The following is a 25,329-nucleotide window of genomic DNA, read 5'->3' as shown; positions in this document are numbered from 1 at the left end:
TCCAATTTTTTTTTTAACTAAAAAGATAAACTTTTATTTTACCACTTTGTTATAATTCACTTTCTAGAAGCTATGTACTGGACATAGTTTAAAATATTAGAGACTTTTGAGACAGTTTTCTATTACTGGGAAGATCTTATTGAACGAAGACTTTATTTAAAAGGATACATGAAAAGCATGTATTTACCTTTTAATTATGTAGTAATAGATATTTAGGTGTACAAATATATAAAGTAGGATACTCCCACACATCTTGCTGTATCAGTGTTCTAAATGTTTCCTTGACCTCTCAAAAGGTTCAGCCTTTCATTAGGAAGATGCATATTCAGTTGTCACTTCTAAGCTCCCATAGCATGTTGATGTTGTTGCTGTTTTACAGTGACATAACTGATACTAGGCAAACAGATGAAAAAAAAAAAAAAAGTCACAGGAAGTTGTCCTTTCTTACATCTTAGAAACCTTTCCAATTAGGAGGGAAAACTAGTGTTCGGAATTAAAGTATAATCATTAGGTTTCAGTTTACAAAGGAAATACATTTTGAGAAAACCTTGTCTGCTTTCCCAGTCCCTCTCCAAGAGCCAAGGCCAAGGAAATGGCAACCCACTCCAGTGTTCTTGCCTAGAGAATCCCAGGGATGGGGGAGCCTGGTGGGCTGCCGTCTCTGGGGTCGCACAGAGTCGGACACAACTGAAGCGACTTATCAACAGCAGCAGCATATGGCTGCCTTACCGATGAGGAAGATAGGCCTCAGGCGTGATTTGGAGTTTTTCAAAAGCCAGGTAACAGGTTTTGACCAATGGGGGACCATTCATCAAGTCACTATCTATTGCATTAAACAGGACTCTAGGGTGGTCTAAAATGAGAAAAGTTACCTCCAAAAAGTACCCAACATGGGAATAGTTTACTCATCTGTCAGCTTCTAGAACACAAACAGCTATTAAAAGTCAGCTCCCTCTGGGAGATGGGAGGCAGTCAAGGAGAGAACCACCATATTGTATGGAGGCCCCAGAAATGGAAAAGCTGGTCAAGGAAAGGAAGGCAAATGCATACTCTTCCAAAATACACCCCTTGGGTTTTTCAATGATCAGACGAAATACAAAGAGGTTTGGATTTTAAGGTATCTCTTCACAGCATCTCCATGTAAACTGTGTATCAATTATTTTAACCTGGAAACAAAAAAGCCATTATACTGAAAAGCGAATTTGTGGTTCTTGGATGTTTTAAAATTTTGAGCAAAGAATTTCAGGTTCTCTATGTGATGGGAGTTAGCACAAGGATATGCACTTTACATATTTTAGATTTTTGGGGGTAGGTTTGAAGGTGTTTCTTTTTTCCTTTTCTCTTTTTTATTTTTAACCATCGCCAGTGGCATTAAATGGGAAAATGAAATATTCAAATTAATTTTTCCCATTGATTCTTATGTAGACTAATGTACTCTGCAGTTCAATTAAAAATAACAAGCTGTTGTGTTGTTCTGAGCCAAATAAAATCTCTAAGACCATGGTCAATAAAGAGCTCAAGAATATACAGTATGGAGGCTGAATGGTCTGAAGTCTACTGGGGAATAAAGAAGAAACTGATTAGCATTAAAAAGCAAACTCTTTTAATTTTTTAGAAGTCAAGGAGAATAAAAAAGTGATCACTCATCAAGAACAAAGACTTTGAAAAATATCTCTCACCTTTGTTTAATGAGTCCTTTCAAAATTTAAGAATGACCTTTGGTCTTCAGCCCCAAAACTAAAATGATTTTCTGTACATGCAATGTTACATTTGGGATTACTCCTGGAGTATCTGCTGAGGAATGTAAAAATAGAAGGATCAGTGTTCAATGTTTTATCACTCTAAGTGACATTAGCTCCATCCAATGAAGTATGTCATAGGGTTAAGTATTGTGACTAGTTTTACACTAAACATTCCATTCTATTATGCAATTTAAAAAAAAATCATGGGAAAAAAGTTGCATACATCTTTACATTTTTCCATAAATTATGGGTGAAGTGAAAGTTGCTCAGTTGTGTCCAGCTCTTTGCAACCCCAAGGACTATATAGTCCATGGAATTCTCCAGGCCAGAATACTGGAGTGGGTAGCCTTTCTCTTCTCCAGGGCATCTTCCCAAACCAGGGGTTGAACCCAGGTCTCCCACATTGCAGGCAAATTCTTTACCAGTTGAGCCACAAGGGAAGACCAAGAATACTGGAGTGGGTAGCCTGTCCCTTCTCTAGTGGATCTTCCTGACCCAGGAATCGAACCAGGGTCTCCTGCATTGCAGGCAGATTCTTTACTAACTGAGCTATCAGGAAAGCCCAAATTACAGGTATATTCCTCTAATTCCTTAATATGGCCCCATAATTAATTCAGTACTGTAGTCCATATCTACAGACCTGATAAACTAGCACAGAATCTATTTTATATGCTTTTTATTAATTTAAATAATACTTCAGTAATCTTTTATACCCTTACTAATTTTTGAAACATAGAATATTGTCTTTACCACTTTAAGCTGAGACTTCTCTACATTCTGTAAATCCCCACAGATTTGTTTCTTGCTTTTAAATATCAGCACATTTCTGTTTTCTATTCTTCTGTTTCTGCCCTCTATGCAAGAAATCTTTTCTTTAAGTATCCCTCTGTGGTTCATAATAAAATCAAAATAAAAAAGCATGTCCTTCAGAAAGCATTCAGCTTACTGGAAATAGAAAACCTGTCACCTTATTCTTAAAACCTTAGATCAGGCAGGTCAATGGCAGAAATAGTGAGTGCAGTTTCAGCAAAGGGTATAAAGTGGGATTACCAAAATTATTATGTACCTTGTTATCTCCAGATGGATTTTAAGGGAAAGACTATCTTCTTGCATGAAAAAGGCTTGGTACTGTTGGGAGGAAAACTTTTCTTCTACCTTCTTAGGTTCATATGTTTGGGGGCCTGTGAATTAAATGACAACAGGAGAAAGTCAAGGTTTATTTACATGTGCACATGCGTCTCATGAGAGTGGAGCCTTCATGAATCAGATTAGTGCCCTCACAAGATGAGACATGAGAAAGATGATCTCTCTGCTCTCTGCCCTGTGAAGCAGAGGAAGCGAGCTATCCTCAAACCCTGGATCTACTGGCACATTTATCTTGGACTTTCCAGGCTTTACAACTGTGAGAAATAAGTGTTCGATATCTAAGCCACTCAGTCTCTAGTAATTTGTTATAGCAGTCTGAATTGACTAAGACACCCACACACATACTCATGAATAGTTTTGTACATTTTCTTCCCATTAAGCAAAATATATATGACTATCTTTAAAGTAAACAAGTATCCTTTACACAACAGATGTAAATCAATATTTTTTTTTCATCTGCTTGATGAATGATCTTTACAGTTGTCTCAAATTTCCATTAATTTGTTCAGGGTTTTACATAATTCCCAGAATGCCAACTGAAATTCAACATTTTCATGTCCCATTTACTGAAATATGTTGGAATGCAAGTGAAAGTAATGTTTTTACCGTAATATTTTGAATCTTTAAGACAAACAAAAACAAACTAACTCCAGCCTTTAAAATGTTCTTAAATAAACCCTCCTGTGGTCTGATTCTGGGCAAATAACTATGTAACAGGGCACTGAGACACTGGAGATGACAGCTGAATGTGCTGTGTCTCAGTCCATGATACAGAGTTTTAAAAAAGCAATCCCTAATTGTTGGACATTTAGTTTGTTTTCAAGTTCTCACTAGAGAAGTTGCAATTAACATTCTTTTAGCTACATAACTATGTTCATTTATTATTACCTTCTTAGTTGGACAGCTACCAAAAGAAATAACACAAAAATTTCCAAACGTTTGCTTTCCTACCATGAATTTGTTTGTTTAAACTTCCCTGGTGGCTCAGATGGTAAAGCGTCTGTTTACAATCCAGGAGACCTGGGTTCTATCCCTGGGTCGGGAAGATTCCCTGGAGAAGGAAATGACAACCCACTCCAGTACTCTTGCCTAGAAAATCCCATGGACAGAGGAGCCTGGTGCAGGCTACTGCCCATGGGGTCGCAAAGAGCCAGACACGACTGAGCGACTTCACTTCACTTCACTTCTTCACTTCATGAATTTGTTTGCTTAAAGGTTGTACCAGTTTTAACTCACATAAGTAGTGTATAAGAAAGTCTGCTTCCTTATATGATTAAAAATTAACATTCTTTGCCAATCCAACGAGCTATAAATAACTCATCTTTTTTTGAAATTTCTATTTCTCAAAGGTGTATTAAGAGAACAAAAATAAATAATTCACCCTTAATGTTTGGTATTGAACTTTCTCCTTTTAAAATTCAAGCTTTAAAGATTATGATGATTTTAATGATTTTTATTTCTTCTGCTAAATATTATTTCTCTTTTAACTGATTATGTGAATCACAAATATGCAGGATAAAAAGAAAGTGCACATTTTCCTTCTATTAAATTTGAATGTGTATTAATTTTGCACTCAATACAGTAGGTTTGTTCAAAATATTACCTTTGATTCTGTATTGAACATTCGCCCTAAGGACTTTGGTCTATTGATTGAAAGTTTTAATCCCTCTAATAAAATTATGTTGCATATGCCAAATGAAAAACATTCAGGGAGAATCTCAGGAGTCCATATACTTCTAAAGGCTGAGGTCTCCACTTAGAATTTCCAGAAGTATGGCATAGCATCCTATCAATTCTCACTAAGTACTAATAACTGCACATCTGATGTATCAGTGAATCCCATCAGCTTTGGGATTTCAAAGATTACCCAGAATCCAACTACTTCGCATCAAATTCAGCTTACTGCCTAACTCACTGGCTTATTGCAAAGGATTCCTAACTACTCTCCTAGATTCTGTCCTTGGCCCTTCTAGCTTTCTTTCAATACCATCAACTGTCTTGAAAACTGTTAAAACATAGCAGATTACACACCCCCTCTGCCCAGAGCCCATCAGGCTGCCCATCTCAGTCAAAATAAGAGCTAAAGTTGTCACGGGGCTTGAAAGTACCATTGAAGCTCCACTGGACACACACCTGTTATCTCTCAGATATTTCCTATCTGACCCTAACTTCCTCGGTTCCTACCACACCAGCGTCCCTTCTATCTCTCAGTCATGTCAGAGAGATTCCTGCTGACACATTTACACTTACTCTCTTTTCAGTCCGAAAGGTTTTTCTAAAGAGGATCTTCCTTGAAGGTACAACACTTTCTCACATGCTCTTTGTCCTCAATATTTATTTAATTTTCTCCCCATGTTCTTATCATCATCTGACATAACATAAAGAGTGCTTATTTTGTGTATTGTCCACCACTCCCATTAGCATGTAGGTCTACAAGGATAGAGAGGTCTGTTCATTGTTGGCTTTGTTCATTGCTGTGTTCTTAGCATAGCATTGCCTAGCATTAACACTCTTGAATGACAATAGATACATGAATTTCTGCTGTTTTTCTGTAATAATATTATTTTGGATAGATATACCACTAACTTTAAGCATTTCAAGTTTAACTTTTTATTGTATTCTCATATTTAATTAGCTTCATTTGATATTTATTAAACATCCTTATGTCCTGACATAGACTGTCTGGACATAAAGCTTATGTCCTGGACATGGACTGTCTGGACATAAAGCTCTGCTGACAGTGCTAACAGGACTGTTATTGACAATATTTTTATAGGACTATGACTGTATCAACAAGAGTGTTTGTAAACGTTATCATCATTTGGAAGTCAGATGTTACCAGGTTCTTGAGTTAAATATGTGGTAGAATTCTGACATTTGGTGAAGCCAATCACTTTTTGCAGCTGCAATATTCTATATCTCAAAACATACTTTTGATAGTTTTATTTGACATGACTGCACTTACAAAGTCTTCTGCACTAGTGAACTTTTGACAATATTTATGGACTAGAATTGACTCTTGTATGTGGCTGTGGCCTTGTAAGGTTCATGTGAGTGTTGAATTTTAGCAAAATAATGAAGACAGGGCCCAACAAACAGTAAGTATTACCCAGCACTTATATTCAGAAAGCAAACCAAAGGTCTAATATTTCTAAGTTTATATATGGTAATCTTGTGGCCTATAAAATCTAAGCCTCCTAAAATGTATTTTCAAATGCCTGTGAGGGAAAACCAATAAATGAAAACTAATGTACTCAGGATTGTTGTGATCACCCATTGTCCTATATAACCTTGTATTTCCAGTTACAGCATCTTATGTTTCTTTCAGATCCTCATAGAAACAAAAGAAACATATTTTTTGGTTTTGCCACCCTCCATTAAGTCACTAAAATATAGCCATTTCATGTTTTGAAAGGAATGTATAAAATCAAACATGTTATTGTGAAAATGAATTACCTTGCATACCAATAGCTTTGTGTTCAATTTAAAATATCTTTTTGACTTTTATAATTGCTTACAAAATAGGAGTCAGAAATAATATGTAAGGTATGGTTTTAGGAAGTTAGAGTGAGTAAATATTTTTATTTACTGATATTATTTATAATTTGAATCTTGTCTGATAAATATGTTTGAGCAAAGGTAATATATTGTCTGATAAATATATTTAAGCAAAAATTCGATTAGTGCAATATTTTCTAAATCTTTGTTCCTGCATAAAATCCTTCTGTGGAAGCCCTTTGAAAAATGTTTTCATTGCATATCCCTATGAGCCGGTTTTCTTCTCTCCATGCAACTCAGATGTTTTTGTTTTTACAACACCTAGATTGTTTATTCCTCTTCTGATGTTTTTTATTTTTGTTTTCCTGTCCTGGTGTTTCAATATCTTTTTAATAACCAACTCCATACCTTTTACCTTTTTAAACGTATAGTAGTTTCTAATATTTTGTATATGGTCTATAAAAATAATGAGATTTTTCCAAGAAGAATGATAGTCATTAATTCTGCATATATCACAGTGGAGTGTGTCATCCCTAAGCAAAATATAAGCTCACACTGTGCGTGAAGACAGTTCTTGTTTGCTTCAGCCAGGAGCATTGTTTATGGGGAGAAGTTTTTAAACAGGTCATTAAGAAATATTCTTATTCTCTAGTTAATGTCTTTGAGCTGCACATGTGAGCAGAATGGTAAGGAATTACCAGTGACTGATTCCAAGTTTTGACCAGCCCGGCATTCTGTGAAGTAATGCTTATTTTAACTTCTATAAAGCCCTCAATAAAGACTTCACAGTAGAGCTTGTCACTTACACCTATCAAAAATGTCAGATGCTTTTTCCAAACTCTATCACTAGCAAACAGTATTGCATAGCTATTAAAATATGGGGATTTAACAACAAAGTCTGCAAGTTGCAAACGTTGTAAATCAACTAAGCAATTAACATGAGATTTTTTAAGTGATTGGACACAAGTTCAGAATTATGAAGTTATTATCTAATAACCTAACAAGTGATGTGAATAAATCCTTGCTAATATGAAAATTACCAATGACAGAAACCCATTTTTCTATAAGCAACTGTATGGATCCTCATGCTAACACTAAGATTGATAAACTACAGGCATTCAGTGAAAACGTCATTTGTTCCAGTTGCTGAGAATTGTGTTTAGAGATTCTTTCATCCAAATGATCAGCAAATCGAAGTCTGCAATTTGTTTTCATTTAATAGGCAGACACATTTTTACCAATTTAGACTCAGTCGTATTAATACTCTTTGAAACTAATTGCTGGGAAATGAATTTTAAAGTCAGGGTTTTATAATTTCCTTTTTCCTTTTTCTGTCCCTGTAATAGAAGATTCCAACCCACCTGTATACAACTTTCAAATCTATGTTTAACAGGCGTGGGCTATAATCCCCTGTCATCTGTATGGTTACAAAGGACCCTTATTCCCCACTCTGTCACAATCCACTCTACACTCTTCTCTCAAAGTTACTTTCTAATTATGCTGTTTCCCTTCCACAAAGTTCTGGTTCCCTGACAGATAAAAGACAGTAACCTTAATCTGACTTCAACATCCTCCATTATCTTCTCCCACTTAATGTACTTTATTTTTATTTATATTACAATTATAACACCCATACACAAAAAAAGTTTAAACCATTAATTAATGCATAGTAGAGTAATATCTAGATAACCACTGCTCAGAACAAAAGTTAGAATACTGTCATTACCTACAAGAGGCAGCTATCCTTGTGCATCTTTTTTATCACACCCTCTCTAGCAGCCAAAGCTGATTCCTTCCTTGATTTTTTTTATAGTGTCTCCACCTATTTAAGGTGTGACTCCTTAAACACGTAGCTATTTCACCAGATTTTTAAATGTTACAAAAGTGGAACCAAGCTATTCCTTGGAATATTGCTCTTTTTCACTCATCATGATTCTTGTAAAGGTCCATTCATGTTATTGGATATCACTCTAATGTCTTCAGTTTGAAGCTGTTTAATACTACATTGTATTAATATACCACAATGTATTCACTTTTCCATGTGGAAGTACATTTGGATTTTTAGATTATTTCTCAATTCAGTCACTCAGTCATGTCAGACTCTTAGCAACCCCATGGAATGCAGCACACCAGGCCTCCCTGTCCATCACCAACTCCTGGAGTTTACTCAAACTCATGTCCATTGAGTTGGTGATACCACCCAATCATCTCATCCTCTGCTGTCCCCTTCTCCTCCCACCTTCAATCTTTCCCAGTATCAGGGTCTTTTCCAATGAATCAGTTCTTCACAACACGTGGCCAAAATATTGGAGTTTCAGCTTCAGCATCAGCCCTTCCAATGAAAATTTAGGACTGATTTTCTTTAGGATGGACTGGTTGGAACTCCTTGCAGTCCAAAGGACTCTCGAGTCTTCTCCAACACCACAGTTCAAAAGCGTCAATTCTTCAGTGCTCAGCTTTCTTAATAGTCCAACTCTCACATCCATACATGACTACTGGAGAAACAATAGCTTTGACCTGATGGAACTTTGTCAGCAAAGTAATGTCTTTGCTTTTTAATATGCTGTCTAGGTTGGTCATAACTTTTCTTCCAAGGAGCAAGCGTCTTTTAATTTCAAGGCTGCAGACACCATCCGCAGTGATTTTGGAGCCCCAAAAAATAAACTTTGTCACTGTTTCCATTGCTTCTCCATCTCTTTGCCATTAAGTGATGGGACAGATGCCATGATCTTAGTTTTCTGAATGTTGAGCTTTAAGCCAACTTTTTCACTCTCCTCTTTCACTTTCATCAAGAGGCTCTTTAGTTCTTCGCTTTCTGTCATAAGGGTGGTTCCATCTGCATATCTGAGATTACTGATATTTCTCCCAGCAATCTTGATTCCAGCTTGAGCTTCATCCAGTCCAGCATTTGTCATGATGTACTCTGCGTATAAGTTAAATAAGCAGGGTGACAATATACAGCCTTGACGTACTCCTTTTCCTATTTGGAACCAGTCTGTTGTTCCATGTGAGGTTCTAACTGTTGCTTCCTGACCTGCATACAGGTTTCTCAAGAGGCAGGTCAGGTGGTCTGGTATTTCCATCTCTTGAAGAATTTTCAACACATTTTGTGATCCACGCAGTCAAAGACTTCGGCATAGTCAATAAAGCAGAAGTAGATGTTTTCTGGAATTTTCTTGCTTTTTCGATAATTCATCAGATGTTGGCAATTTGATCTCTGGTTCCTCTGCCTCTTCTAAATCCAGCTTGAACATCTGGAAGTTCATGGTTCACATACTGTTGAAGCCTGGCTTGGAGAATTTTGAACATTACTTTTCTAGCGCATGATATGAGTGCAATTGTGTGGTAGTTTGAGCATTCTTTGGCATTACTTTTCTTTGGGATTGGAATGAAAACTGACCTTTTCCAGTCTTGTGGCCACTGCTGAGTTTTCCAAATTTGCTGGCATATTGAGTGCAACATTTTCTTTCACAGCATCATCTTTTAGGATTTGCAATAGGTCAACTGGAATTCCATCACCTCCACTAGCTTTTTTTGTAGTAATGCTTCCTAAGGCCCACTTGACTTTGCATTCCAGGATGTCTGGCTCTAGGTGAGTGATCACATTATTGTAATTATCTGGGTTGTGAAGATCTTTTTTTGTACAGTTCTTCTGTGTATTCTTGCCACCTGTTCTTAATATCTGCTGTTTCTGTTAGGCCCGTACCATTTCTGTCCTTTATGGTGTCCATCTTTGCATGAAATGTTCCCTTGGTATCTCCAATTTTCTTGAAGGGATCTCTAGTCTTTCCCATTCTATTGTTTTCCTCTATTTCTTTGCATTGATCACTGAGGAAGGCTTTCTTATCTCGCCTTGCTATTCTTGGAACTCTGCATTCAAATGGGTATATCTTTCCTTTTCGCCTTTGCCTTTCACTTCTCTGCTTTTCACAACTATTTGTAAGGCCTCCTCAGACAACCATTTTGCCTTTTTTCATTTCTTTTTCTTGGGAATGGTCTTGATCCCTACTTCCTGTACTATGTCACAAACCTCCGTCCGTTGTTCCTCAGGTATTCTATCCGATCTAGTCCCTTGAATCTATTTGTAACCTCACTGTATAAATGTAAGGGGTTTGATTTAGGTCGTACCTGAATGGTCTAGTGGTTTTCCCTACACTTTCATATTAAGCCTGAATTTGGCATTAAGGAGTTCATGGTCTGAGATTATTTCTAGATTTGGGCTACTGTAGACAGTACTGCTATAAACATTCTTGGGGATATATTCTGGTGCCCAACATTCATAGTGTTCATATTCAGAGTGAAATTGAAAGGACATAGCTGTCCATATCTTCATACTAGGCAATTTTTTATGTAGCACTCAAAATCAGGCAAAATTAACTTGAATTTAAGTATTTTCAGTCTCTACTACGCATGTCAAAATGTTTTTCAAAGTGGTTGCACCAATTTAAACATCATCAAAAGTCATGATAACTCCTATTTCTTCATATCCTTAACATCGTTTGGGATTATCATACTAATATCATCATATTTCTTTCTGCTTCTCATCTCTTACCCCTCCCTTCTTTTTTGATTTTCTGTTTGTTTATCCCTTTGTACCCTGGATATTAATTCTAATATGTAATAGGTCACTAAGTCTCTATTTATCTGTTTCCAATTATGCTGATAAACTCAGTCATTTAGTTACTACTTTTGGTCATTGTCTTTTCTAACTCTTAAATTTCTCTTTAGTTCTTTTTAATTTTAACAATGACACTTTCTTTAGTTTTATATTTCCTGCCAAAAGAGTTTTCTCCTATTTCTTTCAAAATAGTAAACACATTTTTATAATATGCATTTGAAAATTTCAGCATTTACCTTCTTGAAAAGATCCATTTCTGTTATATATTATTTCTGCTGCTTCTATATATGGAATATAATTTCCTTTTACATAATTGGAGAAGGGAATGGCCAACCCACCCCAGTATTCTTGCCTGGAGAATTCCATGGACAGAGGAGCCTGACAGGCCTCAGTCCATGGGCTCACAGAAGTCAGAAATGACTGAGTGACTAACACTTTACATAGTATCTTTAACTTTTGCTTTGGACAGAATATTCAACCAACTGTTTGAAGGGACAATGTAAGACCTAAAATGAAAATACTTTCTTCCCAGAAGATTTTTTTTTTTTTTCTGTCAGGAATCTGGAGTCTATCAGTCTCACACCAACTTAACTTGCTTTAAAATATGAAACAAATTATGGTATCTTATATTTTAATCTACTCATTTAAAATTTTGAGGTCCAAAGAGATAAAGTTGAAGTAAGATGAGCTATGACAATGCCTTTGTCTTCTGTAATTTATTGTGTGCTTTTGAGTTGAAACTTTTGTTTCTAATTTTTCTTATCTGTTAAAAATAGTGCATGCCTACAACCCCCAGCATAGTGATTTTGCTTTTTTGTTAATATCTATTTGGCAAGGCCAAGTCTTGGTTGGGTCAAGTAGAATCTTAAACCTTTAGTTGTGGCATGCAGAATCTAGTTCCCTCACCAGGGATCCAGCCTTAGCCCCTGCATTGGGAGTGTGGAGCCCACTGGACCACTATAGAACTCCCTATTTCCATTATTTTTACAATTTCCTTTGTATTTCTCTGGTCTTCTGTTCATGCCAGTCATGGTATGTGATACTCAAGTTTTACTTTATGTTTTTTGAGGACATAGCTTTTCCAATACTAGGTTACAATTGTTTTGAAGATGGTGTCCATGACTTTTTACCAATATCTCTCACTATATTGAGTGTAGTAATTTGATGCAATAACTGCTTAATGCATGTTAAATGGATGAGTCAATGAGTGAATAAATTTTGGAAACAGGTACATAGATAAAAGTGATTAAACCAAGCTCAGTATTGCCATAGAGAAGGAGTAAGTATCTTTTCTATTATCAGTCCCAGAGTTTCAGTCGAATTTCTGTTGCTATGTTTACTTGTCCACTATATTGGCTGATTGTCCTCATAAAACACAACTGGTCTGAGGTAGGATTTATGCATAACAATCCAAATGTGTAATAGAGCTTAAAAACAAAGCTTAAGAACACTGATCTAGAGGACAGTGATAAAATGTAATAAAGTTTATTTAGGATGTAAAATTAAAAAGCGTGTTCATCAATAATTCATCAGCTCTCTTTAAAAAACCCTTAGTATAATCATTTTTATTCTGTATCTTTAATCATTTGTAGCTGATGTTGCTAGGAACAGACTTTGACGACAAACTTCTGAAAGGGATCCATTTGCCTAGGGATTTACTTATAATGTTGCAATTAAAAATATTTTCTAGGGGTAAATTCAGCATACTAAGCAAATATGACACAACTTAGCAATTAAACAGTTGTTCTAAAGATATGTTAATAGAATTGAAAAGAATCACTATTTCATACGAAAGCATACATTGGGGTATTATTTTTGCCACATAGAGCAGTTAGCTTTGCGTTATTATTAGTCCTCTTAATTTTCCAAATGTCACCCTAAAGACTGGTTTTCCATTTCCTGGTGATTAAATTGCTGCTGAACCTAAGAGATTTGTTAGATTTTAAGTCCATGAATAAATAAAGAATGTATATGGTCAAAATTATTAGTAGAGGACCAATAAGATCTTTTATGAAGCACCTTTCCATTAGTTTGTCGATGGATAGATGTTCAAAATATAGCAATGAATGAGATGTGTATAAGGAAATAAGTACATGCTCTCTGTTGCCAGCATGCACAGCATAATATAAATAATCAATGCCCAATTAATTCTGGAATTTCCTGATCTTATTTTCATGCTCTCTGAATATGATCTTTATTTTGGAATTTCTTTGACCTATTCTAAACAACTTTGTGACTTCAGGTCACAGATGCATTGTGCCATGTATCATCATTAACTAGGTTATATAATTAACAGTGATAAACTCTGCTATATTAGATGGAAGTTTTAATTTGGAATCAAGAAAATGTTCTGTATTTTATGCATAGTATTAAAGGATGTGTTGAATTTTTACTTTTTATTTAGTTGATATCATTTAGATTAAACAAGTCAGAATTGTTAAAAATTTTCGTTCATTCTCAAAGTTTCCAACCTATTGATATATATCAGTCTGTCTTTGTTCATTAGGATCAAATACTGGTAAAAACCGAAAAAAATATCTTGAGCTTAACAACAATAAGAAATTGAGGTTTTCTTTCCTTTTTTTTTTTTTTTTTTTTTTTAGAACAGTAGAGAGTTAGTGTGAGCCTTCTATAGCGTTTCAAATGTCAAGGACATACACTTCTGTATTATTTCTCTATTATGTGTGAGCTAAGATAGTTACCAGAACTTCCAGCTGTTATGTGTTCATGCCAGCTAGAAGAAGTAGAAAGGACACAAAAACAGTTGCACAAAGCACCCTGGTTACATCACACTTCTTAGAACTGGTCACATGGTCTCACTTTGCCTAAAGGGAGATTGTGGATTGTCTATATTCTCAACTGCTGATTTGAAAATAGATATGTATAATTAATGAAGAGCAATTAATTGTTCCCACTACTGGGGAACAAATAGCAGTCATCTCCTTCATCTAACTGTTCATTTACTGATTTATTTTGTGCTAAGATAAGTTATAAACAGTTAAACAAGACCATTTTTTAAATAAAAAAGTATCAGCAATTTGGAAAATCAAGATTTTTTGAAAATTACAAATACCACAATGTCAACATAGTTATAGATGAGCATCGTGGTCTCCTGGGTATCTAAAGTGAAATAGGATATCTAAATAATTATTTACTTTATTTTCATTATTTTAAAAAAGGCATTACTGAAGCAAAATTAAGCTGTATTGTCTCTGGACAATATAAAAACTTATCTCATGGTAATGTTTATGGAGAACTGAATGTTATGGTCGGAGAAGGCAATGTCACCCCACTCCAGCACTCTTGCCTGGAAAATCCCATGGACGGAGGAGCCTGGTAGGCTGCAGTCCATGGGGTCGCTAAGAGTCAGACATGACTGAGCGACTTCACTTTCACTTTTCACTTTCATGCACTGGAGAAGGAAATGGCAACCCACTCCAGTGTTCTTGCCTGAAGAATCCCAGGGAATGGGGAGCCTGGTGGACTGCCATCTATGGGGTTGCACAGAGTCAGACATGACTGAAGCGACTTAGCAGCAGCAGCAGCAGAATGTTATGGTGAACAATATTCCTATCATAGATGCAGCCGATTTTATAAGGCACTGACTTAGTGTCTTTGAGTAAGAGCCAAAAGTCAAATATTATTTTATAACTCAATAAAGGCTATTTTGTAAGTCCTTAATGTTACAATCCTTAGGTATTCTGGCTTAGACGGAGGATAGATGATAACCTGCCCACAGGACTAGGTAGATATATACACTGTGGATGGTTATCTGTAAATATTACTGTTGCTGAAAGTTTTCTGAACAAGTTTAGGAAATTAAGAAATACATTATCTAATTTTCTGTAGTCTGCCAGCATGTCAGACCAATTTAGTGCTTATAACACTAGGTGCTCTAAAAAGTGAAAGGGGACCATTTGTTAACTGTAACAGCACAACAATGCAAAAAGATGAAAGAGGTTGAATTTGCTAAATTTACTAAATTACACAGATTACCAAAAAGGTAAGTGAATTTCTCATAACAGTAGTGGAGAAACTACTTTTGCAATGAAATGTGTGTTTATATCCAAGTTTCAAAATTACTTAGCAAATAACTCCCAGTAAATGTGATATTATAAATTTTAGCTAAATTGTAAGTTCTTAGAATTTTTGTATCTTTTCAAAACAATTTGTGTCTCTTATATCTCTTAAAATATTTTTATGTGTTTTGACAAATATAGGAAATAACTACCCAGGGACAGAAACAATAAATTCATGGTTTCCTAAATATGATTATATTTTTGATGAATCTTAGGTTTATCCTGAAGTGGCAAGAGAAATGAATTTATGGTTCCTGAAGTTTTGTAATCACTTGCATCTAATTTTTTGATATGATAATAATTAAATGAGAGATGACAAGAAACTGGGTGATTAAACAGTTTGGTAAAATGATGCATTAATAACACATAAGTTTTATTTCAAAGTTATTCTTTCACAGTACAAAATCAATTTTAAACTGTAAGCTGCATTCTTTGAAGAATTAATCTTTGCTTTAAAGGAGCAGCATAGATTGACACCAACGATTTCTTTTAATTTCATGTAGGAAGAACCTTTTGTAATGGTGTCTGAAAATGTCCTGGGTAAGCCGAAAAAATACCAAGGCTTCTCCATCGATGTTCTGGATGCCTTATCCAACTACCTGGGTTTTAACTATGAAATTTATGTTGCACCGGATCACAAGTATGGAAGCCCACAGGAAGATGGAACATGGAATGGCTTGGTAGGAGAACTAGTGTTTAAGGTAAGCGTTTGTTTGTTTATCACACATCTAAAGTTGACTATAACCCTTGGAAGTTAATTTCATTTAAAATAAGTGTAAGGCAAGGCCTTGGGTGGTGGTGGTGAATGCAAGTCTCAGCCTATACTATTTCATGAACTTTGTGGAAAGAAAAATTGATGACAATACAAACCTAAATTTCAAAATATGTCCTAAAAAATATTTAGAGCAAGGATTTACCTTTACCAAAGTTATACTTCAAACATATTATCACTGTTTGCTACATGATGAAGTCACAGTGCCTTTTCCAAACACAATTTATGTCAATGTGTTCTTTTAAAACACAAGTTCAAGAAATAAATAAGATTCTGACCACTTAGGAACTGATCATTTCATTTTTGGATCTAAATAAGGTAAAGCTATTGTTACTTATATTTTTCTCCTTGTTCTTGCAATTCTCAGAGAAGTGTTTTAAATTTCCCCATTACTATATCCCTGTTCCTGTCAGTTTTTCCTTCCTTTTTGGAAGCTTTATTATTAAGTGCACCACATTTGTAAATATTATGCTTTCCTAATGAGTTGAATAGTCATATTTAGGTCTATAAATTACTATTTGATTTCTGTGTATCTCATTTTTCCCTCTGTTCCTTCATTTCTGGCCTTCCTCTGGGTTAGCTGATTTTTTGTGTGCTTGATTTTATTTCCCTGTTAGCTTCTTATTTGTATTTATTTGGTTTTTGTTTGTTTGTTTGCCTGTGGTTAGTCTAGAACAGTAATGTGCATTCTTAACTTATCACACTTTATGTAGATTAAAATCATATCATTTCTCATTTAAAAAGTAATAAATGTACAGCAATATAATTCCATTTATATTCACCATAGCCTTTGTGTTATTGTGGTTATATATTTATATTTGATGAACTCCAAAGTAAAACTTTATACTTTTTTATTGAATCAATTGACTTTCAAAGGTATAAAGGGAAGGGAGACAGTGTCTAATGTTTTAACTATTTTTCTACTATTTCTGGGACATTTTATTCCTTTCTATACATCTGAGCTTCTAACTGGTATCACTTACTTCAACCTGAAGAAATTCCCTTTAGAATGTCTTGAAGTCCAGTCCTGGCATATACTCTTTACATTAGCTTACCTTAAAATTTCTTTGTTTACCCTCATTTTTGAATAATGTTTTTAGCATATAACAAATTCTGAGTTGATAGGGTTATTTTTGGTAGGTACTGTTTGTCTTAGTGTTTTCAAATATTTCAAATAGTGGCACTGCTAATTTTGATTTACGTTTGACAAGAGCACTGAGTCTCAGAACACAGTCACTTATAATCAAAGTATCTTTTTCTTTATACTTTTTATTGTCTGAGAAGAATATTGTAGGTAAAATATTATTATTCCTAAAATCAAGGCTGGTGATTTTAAAGCAAGAGTAACTTTTTATTTCAAAAACAATAAGTAAAATTATCATTCAATAATATTTCATACAATAATAAATGTTTTCAGTATTATTTCACAATAACATTGATACATAACCTGGTTAACATACATACATGATGTAGTTATGTATCAATGTTTACAACATAATATAAATACTTCCAAGTTTATGACATAGTAATTTGATATATGGATATATTGCAAAATGATTACCACAATAAGTCTAGTTAACATTCATTACCATACATATTTTTTAAATGTTCATGACTTTAAATATATCATTCTATTGTCTTTTGCCAAATGTTGTTTCTAATCAGAAGTTAGCCATCATTTGTAATTTGCTCCTTTTTTATAGTGTAGGGGTGGTCATCCCTGAGGTCTTATTTATTTTATTATGATATTTTACTCTCTGAACTTTAGATGAGTTAATATATCTTGATGTACTTTCAGGTTATTGATTCTTTCTTTGCCATCTCCAATTTCCATTAAGTTCATTCAGTAACTTTTTTATTCTAGATAGCTAGAATTATTCTTATGCTTGTGTTGGTTAGGAGTCAACCAATGATTTGAGGGAAGCTTATACATAGATTATGGGGCTTCTTTCTCTGTGGCTCCCTCCTTTATGTGAGTCCCTTTTGATTTCTGGACAGCCTGGATACCTCAAACACCACCCTCTAACACATCAAGCTAATAAGGTTCTGACTTTCTGCTTGAGCTCTAGCTACATTCTATTGCCTAACTGAGGTGTGTTCTCAGTGAATGAGCTATAGAAAAAAGGAACTCACCCAAAGCAGTTACTGTCTTTAAAGGGTTGAAGAGCCTACAGTTTATGCCTGTTTTTGACTGTTACACAATCTATTCAATTTGTGGGTTTTTAAAAATTTATCATTATTCTTTGTTGGGTTAACCCAATTAAAAAATATTCCCTTATTGCCAGAACTGGAGTTATTTATAAAAGTATTCTGAAAACGAAAGGATCTAAGTTGTTTCCAAGGGATGCAGAAGAGAAAAAAATAAGAGATGTTGAAGACAGTGATAGGAAAAATAATAAAGCTGTTTTTCATATTCTTTAAATCTTGAAAAATAGTATCAGTTTATTTAATAAATGCTTTACATATGCAATTTTATTTGCAAAAGGTTAATATAAGTATTTTAATAGGAAAACAGGAATCATCACTCCTCACCCTCTTATTAAATCTATGACTCTTTACCTTATGTTCCTTACTATAAACACAAAACAAGCATCCTATCTTTGTATTTCTGAGAAGTCCTGCCTGAACTGAACCCAAATAAACAATTATATTAAAATAAATATAAGGAAAAGGAAGAAACATTATACAAGTTTTTTCTGTAGATATAGTAGATAAAAATCTGTAAGAGTTATCTTAGTGGACAAGTAATAGTAAACTTCACTTACTATTAATAAATGCTAGTTAAAAGTAATAAGCATTAAAATTAGTCTGATGTTGCTGCTGTTTTTAATTTTGTTGTGTGCTTGCTCCAGTTAGTTAAATTTTTGAGACTTACCTCCTCACCTATGAAGTGAGGAGTACAAGTATTTTAGTGGGAATATCTCATCCAACTATAACCTTTTAAAATCATTTTAAGACTTGATTACATAAGAATCACACACAGCAATAGTATGATGTTCTTCATCAATTCAGTCGCTCAGTCATGTCCAACTCTCTGCGACCCCATGGACTGCAGCATGCCAGGCTTCCCTGTCCATCACTAGCTCCCAGAGTTTGCTCAAACTCATGCCCATCGAGTTAGTGATGCCATCCAACCATCTCATTCTCTGTTGTCCCCTTCTCCTCCTGCTTTCCATCTTTCCCAGCATCAGGGTCTTTTCCAATGAGTCAGTTCTTCGCATCAGATGTTCTTCATAATAATTTGTTTTTATTTGCATGTAAGAGCATATTATTATATGATAATGTAGAGATCAGCAGGGTCCTTTCACAAAGCAAAAATTCAGGTTTAAAAAAGCTGACTGACAAATGTGTGATTTTTTAGCTGGAAAAACTATAAATGTATTTACTTACTGCAATTAGAACTACTAACCTAATCCGTCAGATCACAGACTTTCAAGGGACTTGTGATCCATGCTGTTACTGTGTACTTTTACTTAGACCCTTCCCCCCGCCAAGCTTGGGCCTCCCAGGTGGCTCAGAGGGTAAAGAAACTGCCTGCAATGCCGGAGACCTGGGTTCAATCCCTGGGTCAGGAAGATCCCCTGGAGGAGGAAATGGCAACCCACTCCAGTATTCTTGCCTGGAGAATCCCATGGACAGGGGAGCCTGGTGGGCTACAGTCCATGGGGTCGCAAAGAGTCAGACACAGCTGAGCAACGAACACTATTTACTACAATTAGATTTTTACTTTCTTCAAAAAGATATTTAGCCATTCTGACTAGGCTTTAAGAAGTACTTATCAAGCAAGTGAAAGAGGAGACGCCTACGTAAGAGTTTGCTGAAACAGGTGTCGAGATGGGAAGAAAACTACGAGAGGGTGGTAGAGGAAGAGAATATTTTCATGAGCAGAGGACAGCCAGCATCACAGGATGACTGTGGTAATGTTATACTGAGGGTTCACAGCGTTCTCTTTAACTGTCTTCTGTTACCAATAGAGAAGTATGCTCTAATTTTAAGCACCTCAAAAATGTCAATTCAAATATACAAATAGTCATGCAGTCAAAATATCATAAAGTAATTTAGATTATTCAAGACTCATCATATTAAAATTTTATCTGGCTTATACACACATCATATTAAAATTTTATCAGGTTTATTTACCCCGGTAGAGGAAAATATCACTATTGAATTGGCATAGTAATGTATGACCGAGCTCCAGAAAAATGAGCTTATTATTGCTATATATATTTTTACTAGTGTAGACATTTTTCATGGATCTAAGTATGCTTTAAGTAACAGTAAATACTGCCATTGAATACCTCTATACATGACATAAGACTTATGAAATTAATAAGGTTGTCTGCCTTCCTAAGGGGAAACCACAATTAAAAGAATGTTTTCTAGAGTCTTTGTCATGATGGTTATGGAAAAATACATTTAAAATGATCCAGAGAGGGAACATGGGAAATTTCTGAGTTCATATGGTTGTTCAACAGTGATTTCCAAGGCTGGCACTGAGACATCAGGTTGGGATGACCTCATATTAAAGGGATTTTCCACTATAACTGGATGTCAAGAATCATGTATGTACATAATTCTTAAACTGGAAAATACCACCAGAGAGACCAAGGGATTGAACTATAAAGAAAGCTGAGTGCCGAAGAATTGATGCTTTTGAATTGTGATGTTGGAGAAGACTCTTGAGAGTTCCTTGGACTGCAAGGAGATCCAACCAGTCCATCCTAAAGGAGATCAGTCCTGGGTGTTCATTGGAAGGACTGATGTTGAAGCTGAAACTCCAATACTTTGGCCACCTCATACAAAGAGTTGACTCATTGGAAAAGATCCTGATGCTGGGAGGGATTGAGGGCAGGAGGAGAAGGGGACGACAGAGTATGAGATGGCTGAATGGCATCACCGACTCAATGGACATGGGTTTGTGTGAACTCCGGGAGTTGGTGACGAACAGGGAGGCCTGGCATGCTGCGGTTCATGGGGTCACAAAGAGTCAGACACGACTGAGCGACTGAACTGAACTGAACATATAGAATTGATTTAAAAACTGACAGTGTAGCAAAATCTCCTCCATTCCTTATCTGCGTCACTACTTTTATAACTTTCTGCAATTAATACGCTCTTAAAATTTATGAGAACACAGATCTGGCCAAAAGATGTTTCAATGTGAAATAGATAAATTAGAGATATGTTCTGTTCAGTATAGGAGAAATTGTTATGAGTGAGTTAATGTGGCTGATAAATTATTTTCTCTGGTGTAAAAGAACAAAAATGAGAAGAACACAGAGACCTTGATACTATAGAAAATAGCAAGTATATCAAGTTTAGGATGGAAGTACAAAAAATTAAGAAAACAATGAAGGAGGACTATGAGTTAGACAGCTGTGTATTGTAGTTTTTAGTTTTTTTTTTTTTGCGTAGCATTTTTAAACTCTAATGAATCAATATATTGTGTACTAAGGTAATGATGACTCAATCCAGAAGAAATATTTTACACCTGAAACATTATGATCACAGGTTGTTCAACAGAGACTGAATTTGAATATATACTTTTTGTACAAAGGTATAATTTGGTAAGCAAAAAAAGACTTTCAAGCATGCCTTTTTTTTATATTTGGATAAAAATGTTGTGAAGGTCATGTGGAATATAAACATAGCTCAAAGATGACATGATATAAATATCCCCATCTGTTTGAGAAAAGTGGGGTTCAAATCGCTATAATATTTAGATTCTAATGGGTACATTTTAAAGAATGATCTTGACAACTTTATTTTACATTATCAGCATTTACAACACAACTCATATAAGTCAGGAAAATAAAAACCACTCTTGGAATTTCAAAGAGGAGAGATTTAATCACAGGGATTGATCACAAAGTCATAGGAAGGAATGAAAACACAAAAGAGAAGATGTAACATGCAAGTATCAGGAGCTGGTAATGCTCCAGTCGATTATGTGTCTCCCAAAGAGGTACCCCTCAACCAGGGCTGGAATTGCCAAAACGATGCTGCCCAAGCAGGGAAGATGAAAACGTGCATAATCAAGGTTGAGATATACTGGATGAACTCGGCAAGGAAATTTAGTGAGATAAAAGAAAATTTAAAATCTTCAAGGATGTATGGTCATGACTTTGGTGATGGAACTGGATAAAATTTTGGGAAAAGGAATCAGAATATGAATATGAGGTTGAAAAATACGTAAAGTCTAAGTGAAGACATTAAAAGAAGTAGTAGAATGGAAAGAGGTTACCAGAGACTGAAATATAGAAGTTCTAGGGATGGAATGTATTAACAGAAGCTGACTTTGTGGGTCACAGTAGAAATATTATAGGAGACAAAAGGAGTTGGAGTTTAAAATGGCCCCCAACTGGGCAAGATAGGGAGAGACAAATGGGTGAAGCACAGGGTATCTTTAGGCCGTGAAACGATTCTATATGGTACTGTAATGGTGCGTGCATGACACCATGCATTTATCACAGCCCATAAAAGAGCAAACCCTGATATAAACTGTAGATTTTAGTTAATAATAATGTATCAGTAGGTTCGTCAATTGCTACAAATGTACCATACTGATGAAAGATGTTAAGAAAAATTGTATTGGGGAATGGAGGAGTGGCAGACCAGAGAAAGATATATAGGAACTTTTTGTATTTTATGCTCAATTTTTCTGCAAAAATAATATTTTTAAAAAAATGATTATTGTAAGGGGCATCTATGTTGATACTGAAATTTGTTAGAAAGTTGCATGAGAAGAAAATATTGTGAAGTCTGTCTGGTAGAGATGATAAGACAAGTCCCCCTCAGAAGCACACATGTAACTGGCAAAACAAAAGGAAAGTAGCATTAATCTCACTAATGAAGAACAGAAATCAGGTCCCCGCATGTCTAAAAAAATGGGCAAAATTTCTTGGCCTCTAGTATATCATGAAAGTGATAGAAGTGAATTCTCACTCTGTTGAAACTCAAAATAAGCATATATTTCTGCTCAAGTCATCCACAGCTCTCCATCTTTTTCTGTACTCTTCCTGTGTTCATCCCAATCTCTCTACCCTGCATGTGGCTACTGCTATCAAAGGCCATGAACTTGGCGGACTGAATTCACTTCAGTGTCATACTAGCTAATGTCATCAACAGAGCCTTCACTGATTCTCCATTGTCCTTTAATTTATTACATATTGATTTTTTTTTTATTTCAGTCTCCACAGTGGCTGTTTCAAACATTTTCCATACTTTTCAAGTCTCTCCTCCTAGTCCTACTTTTCATTATTGACACTTCTCATTTCTAGTTGTTAAAGCTCATGGTTTACTCAAAGACTATGTGAACCTAGTGTGAGTCCTTGTTTTCTTGCTCTTTAACCTCAACATCCTTCTACCTCTTCTCTAATCCTTAGTGGCAACACAGACTTTGGAATTGGATTGGAACAGACATTAGTTGTGAACACTGGGAATACAGTTACCAGCCTTGTAAGCCTCAGAGAGTTTTTAACCTCTTTGAATTGCAGTCTCCCCATCGGCAAGATAAAGCTATTGTGAATATTAGCAAATGAATTCAGGAATTCTTTGCAGGGAAGACAAACAGGTTTCATCTTACCTGCTGACTCTGATAGATGGGTAAAATCTTCATCAGGTTTCATGGTTAAAAAAAAAAAAAAAATATATATATATATATATATAGTAAGTTCAACATATGTTCTGAATGTGGACTGGTAGAATTTGCTGATAGACTACATAGGAAAGAGCAAAGAGAAAGAGCAAAGTCAATGATATCTTCTTACTCAAAAGCTTTATTTCTTATCTTTTTAGCTACAGCAGCAGTAAAAGGCTTCATTTCTTCCCGTTTTCCCACCTCTTTCCACTCTTAACTGCCCTCAGTATATTTTGAACACAGCAGCCAGAGTGATCTAGTCACTCCTCTGCTGAAAGCCATTTGATAGCCTTTTAATCCCAAGAGTAAAAACTGTCCTTAAAATTATCTGCATACTCTGCCCAGCGAACTTTCTTTGAAATCCCATCTCTTCCTCCCTCACCACACTCCAGGCCCACAGACTTCCTCACTCTTCCTCACACTTGCTGAACTTGACTTTTTGTACTTCTGTCCTGTCTTCCTAGATTACTCTTCCCCGGGTATCTTTCTCTCCACCTCATTTTCCCAGTCTCTGCTAAAAAGTTACTAGAGAGACCTTCCGTAGCCACCCTGTAAACTACCATCTACTCCCTTGTCTTGTGTTCTTGTTCTAACACATACCACCATCTTACTATATCTTCTTGTTCATCTATCTTCCACTACTAAAATGTAAAACCTTATTCAGGGCAACTATTTTGTGCATTTGCTTTACTGCTGAAAGTTAGTATCTAGAAAGATGTGACAAAAAAGAATGAATAGCAGTCAAGGGACATTTTAAGACATACATTAGATAATAACACTTCTGTGAAATTGTTCAATGACATCTCATGGTTCATTAATAAAGTCAACCAACCTCCCAAAGCCTGCTAAGTTTGGCCTTATTTAAAAGAAGTTTCTATCTTTATTGCCAGGTTAAACTTTGGGCTTTTGTTCCTATCACTTTAAGCTTGTTGTCCATTGACTATACAGCTTGTTATATTTGGTCACAACCACTCAGTACAATTGAATTGAGACTGGACCATTTACTGGCATAGGGAAAACTAAGGAAGGAAATACTTGGCGGAGGGTGGGGAGTGTGGGATCAAGAGTAACATTTTGGAAAGAGTAATAGTAACTAACACTGTAAAATAGCCAGATGATCCCAAAGCTTTATGAGTACTGACTCCTTAAATCCTCCTAACAATTCTATGAAATAGAACTTTTGTTCCTATTACACAGATAAGATTCTAAGCACCTTGTCCGAGGTCACGTAGCACCAGGACAAGAGCTTAAGATATTTGACTTCAGAGCCCAACCCCTTAACCACTGTGGATATGCCCTTGGAGTTATCCAAACAGAAAATGAAATAAGTATTTGATACGTGCGTCTGTCTGTAGGACTCTGGGGTGATCAGATACATCTGAGGCTAATCAGCATAGAGTGAAATTTAAATTGCCTCTCCATCTTTCTTTACTTTCCTTTTATGTCTTTAGTTTCCATCACATCTTTTCTTCCCAACTGCTTATAAACTGATTCAGGGATTCTTTATCTTAAAAATAACCTTTCTGGTTTTTTCTCAGCTAGATTAATTAGATGTTGTTGGTTGCAAATGGCAATCCAGTTGAAGTGAAAAGATAATTTAATATTTCACAGCCATGCAGGGATGAGATCCAGGCTCATGTCCTCAGGCCGTGAAAGCGCTGTCTCTACATCTCAGTTCTGCTTTCCATCGTGTGTCCCAGTCCTCAGGCGTGCTCTCCTTCTCAAGCAGCAAAGTGATTTCAGCAGGTCCAGACTTAGACTTCATCTTCCTTTCCATCCCAGTATGAACATAGAGTCTTTTTCACCATCAAAATATCAGTTTTACACACAATTCT

General features: G+C 35.5%; 1 protein-coding gene across 2 annotated transcripts in view; it reads left to right on the top strand.

The window, feature by feature from the left end:
- Positions 1–25,329, top strand: part of GRID2 (glutamate receptor, ionotropic, delta 2) — a 1,587,604-nt gene that overhangs the window by 1,211,107 nt on the left and 351,168 nt on the right. For both annotated transcript variants that reach the window (XM_010860143.1, XM_010860142.1), the window contains one exon: positions 15,587–15,784. In XM_010860143.1, the coding sequence (XP_010858445.1) occupies positions 15,587–15,784 (198 nt within the window). The remainder of the gene's footprint in view (positions 1–15,586; positions 15,785–25,329) is intronic.

Source organism: Bison bison, unplaced genomic scaffold (genome assembly GCF_000754665.1).
Source record: "Bison bison bison isolate TAMUID 2011002044 unplaced genomic scaffold, Bison_UMD1.0 scf7180017864464, whole genome shotgun sequence".
Lineage (NCBI taxonomy): Eukaryota > Metazoa > Chordata > Mammalia > Artiodactyla > Bovidae > Bison > Bison bison.
The sequence above is the reverse complement of the archived record's forward strand: the minus strand, read 5'-3'. Positions and strand labels throughout refer to the sequence as shown.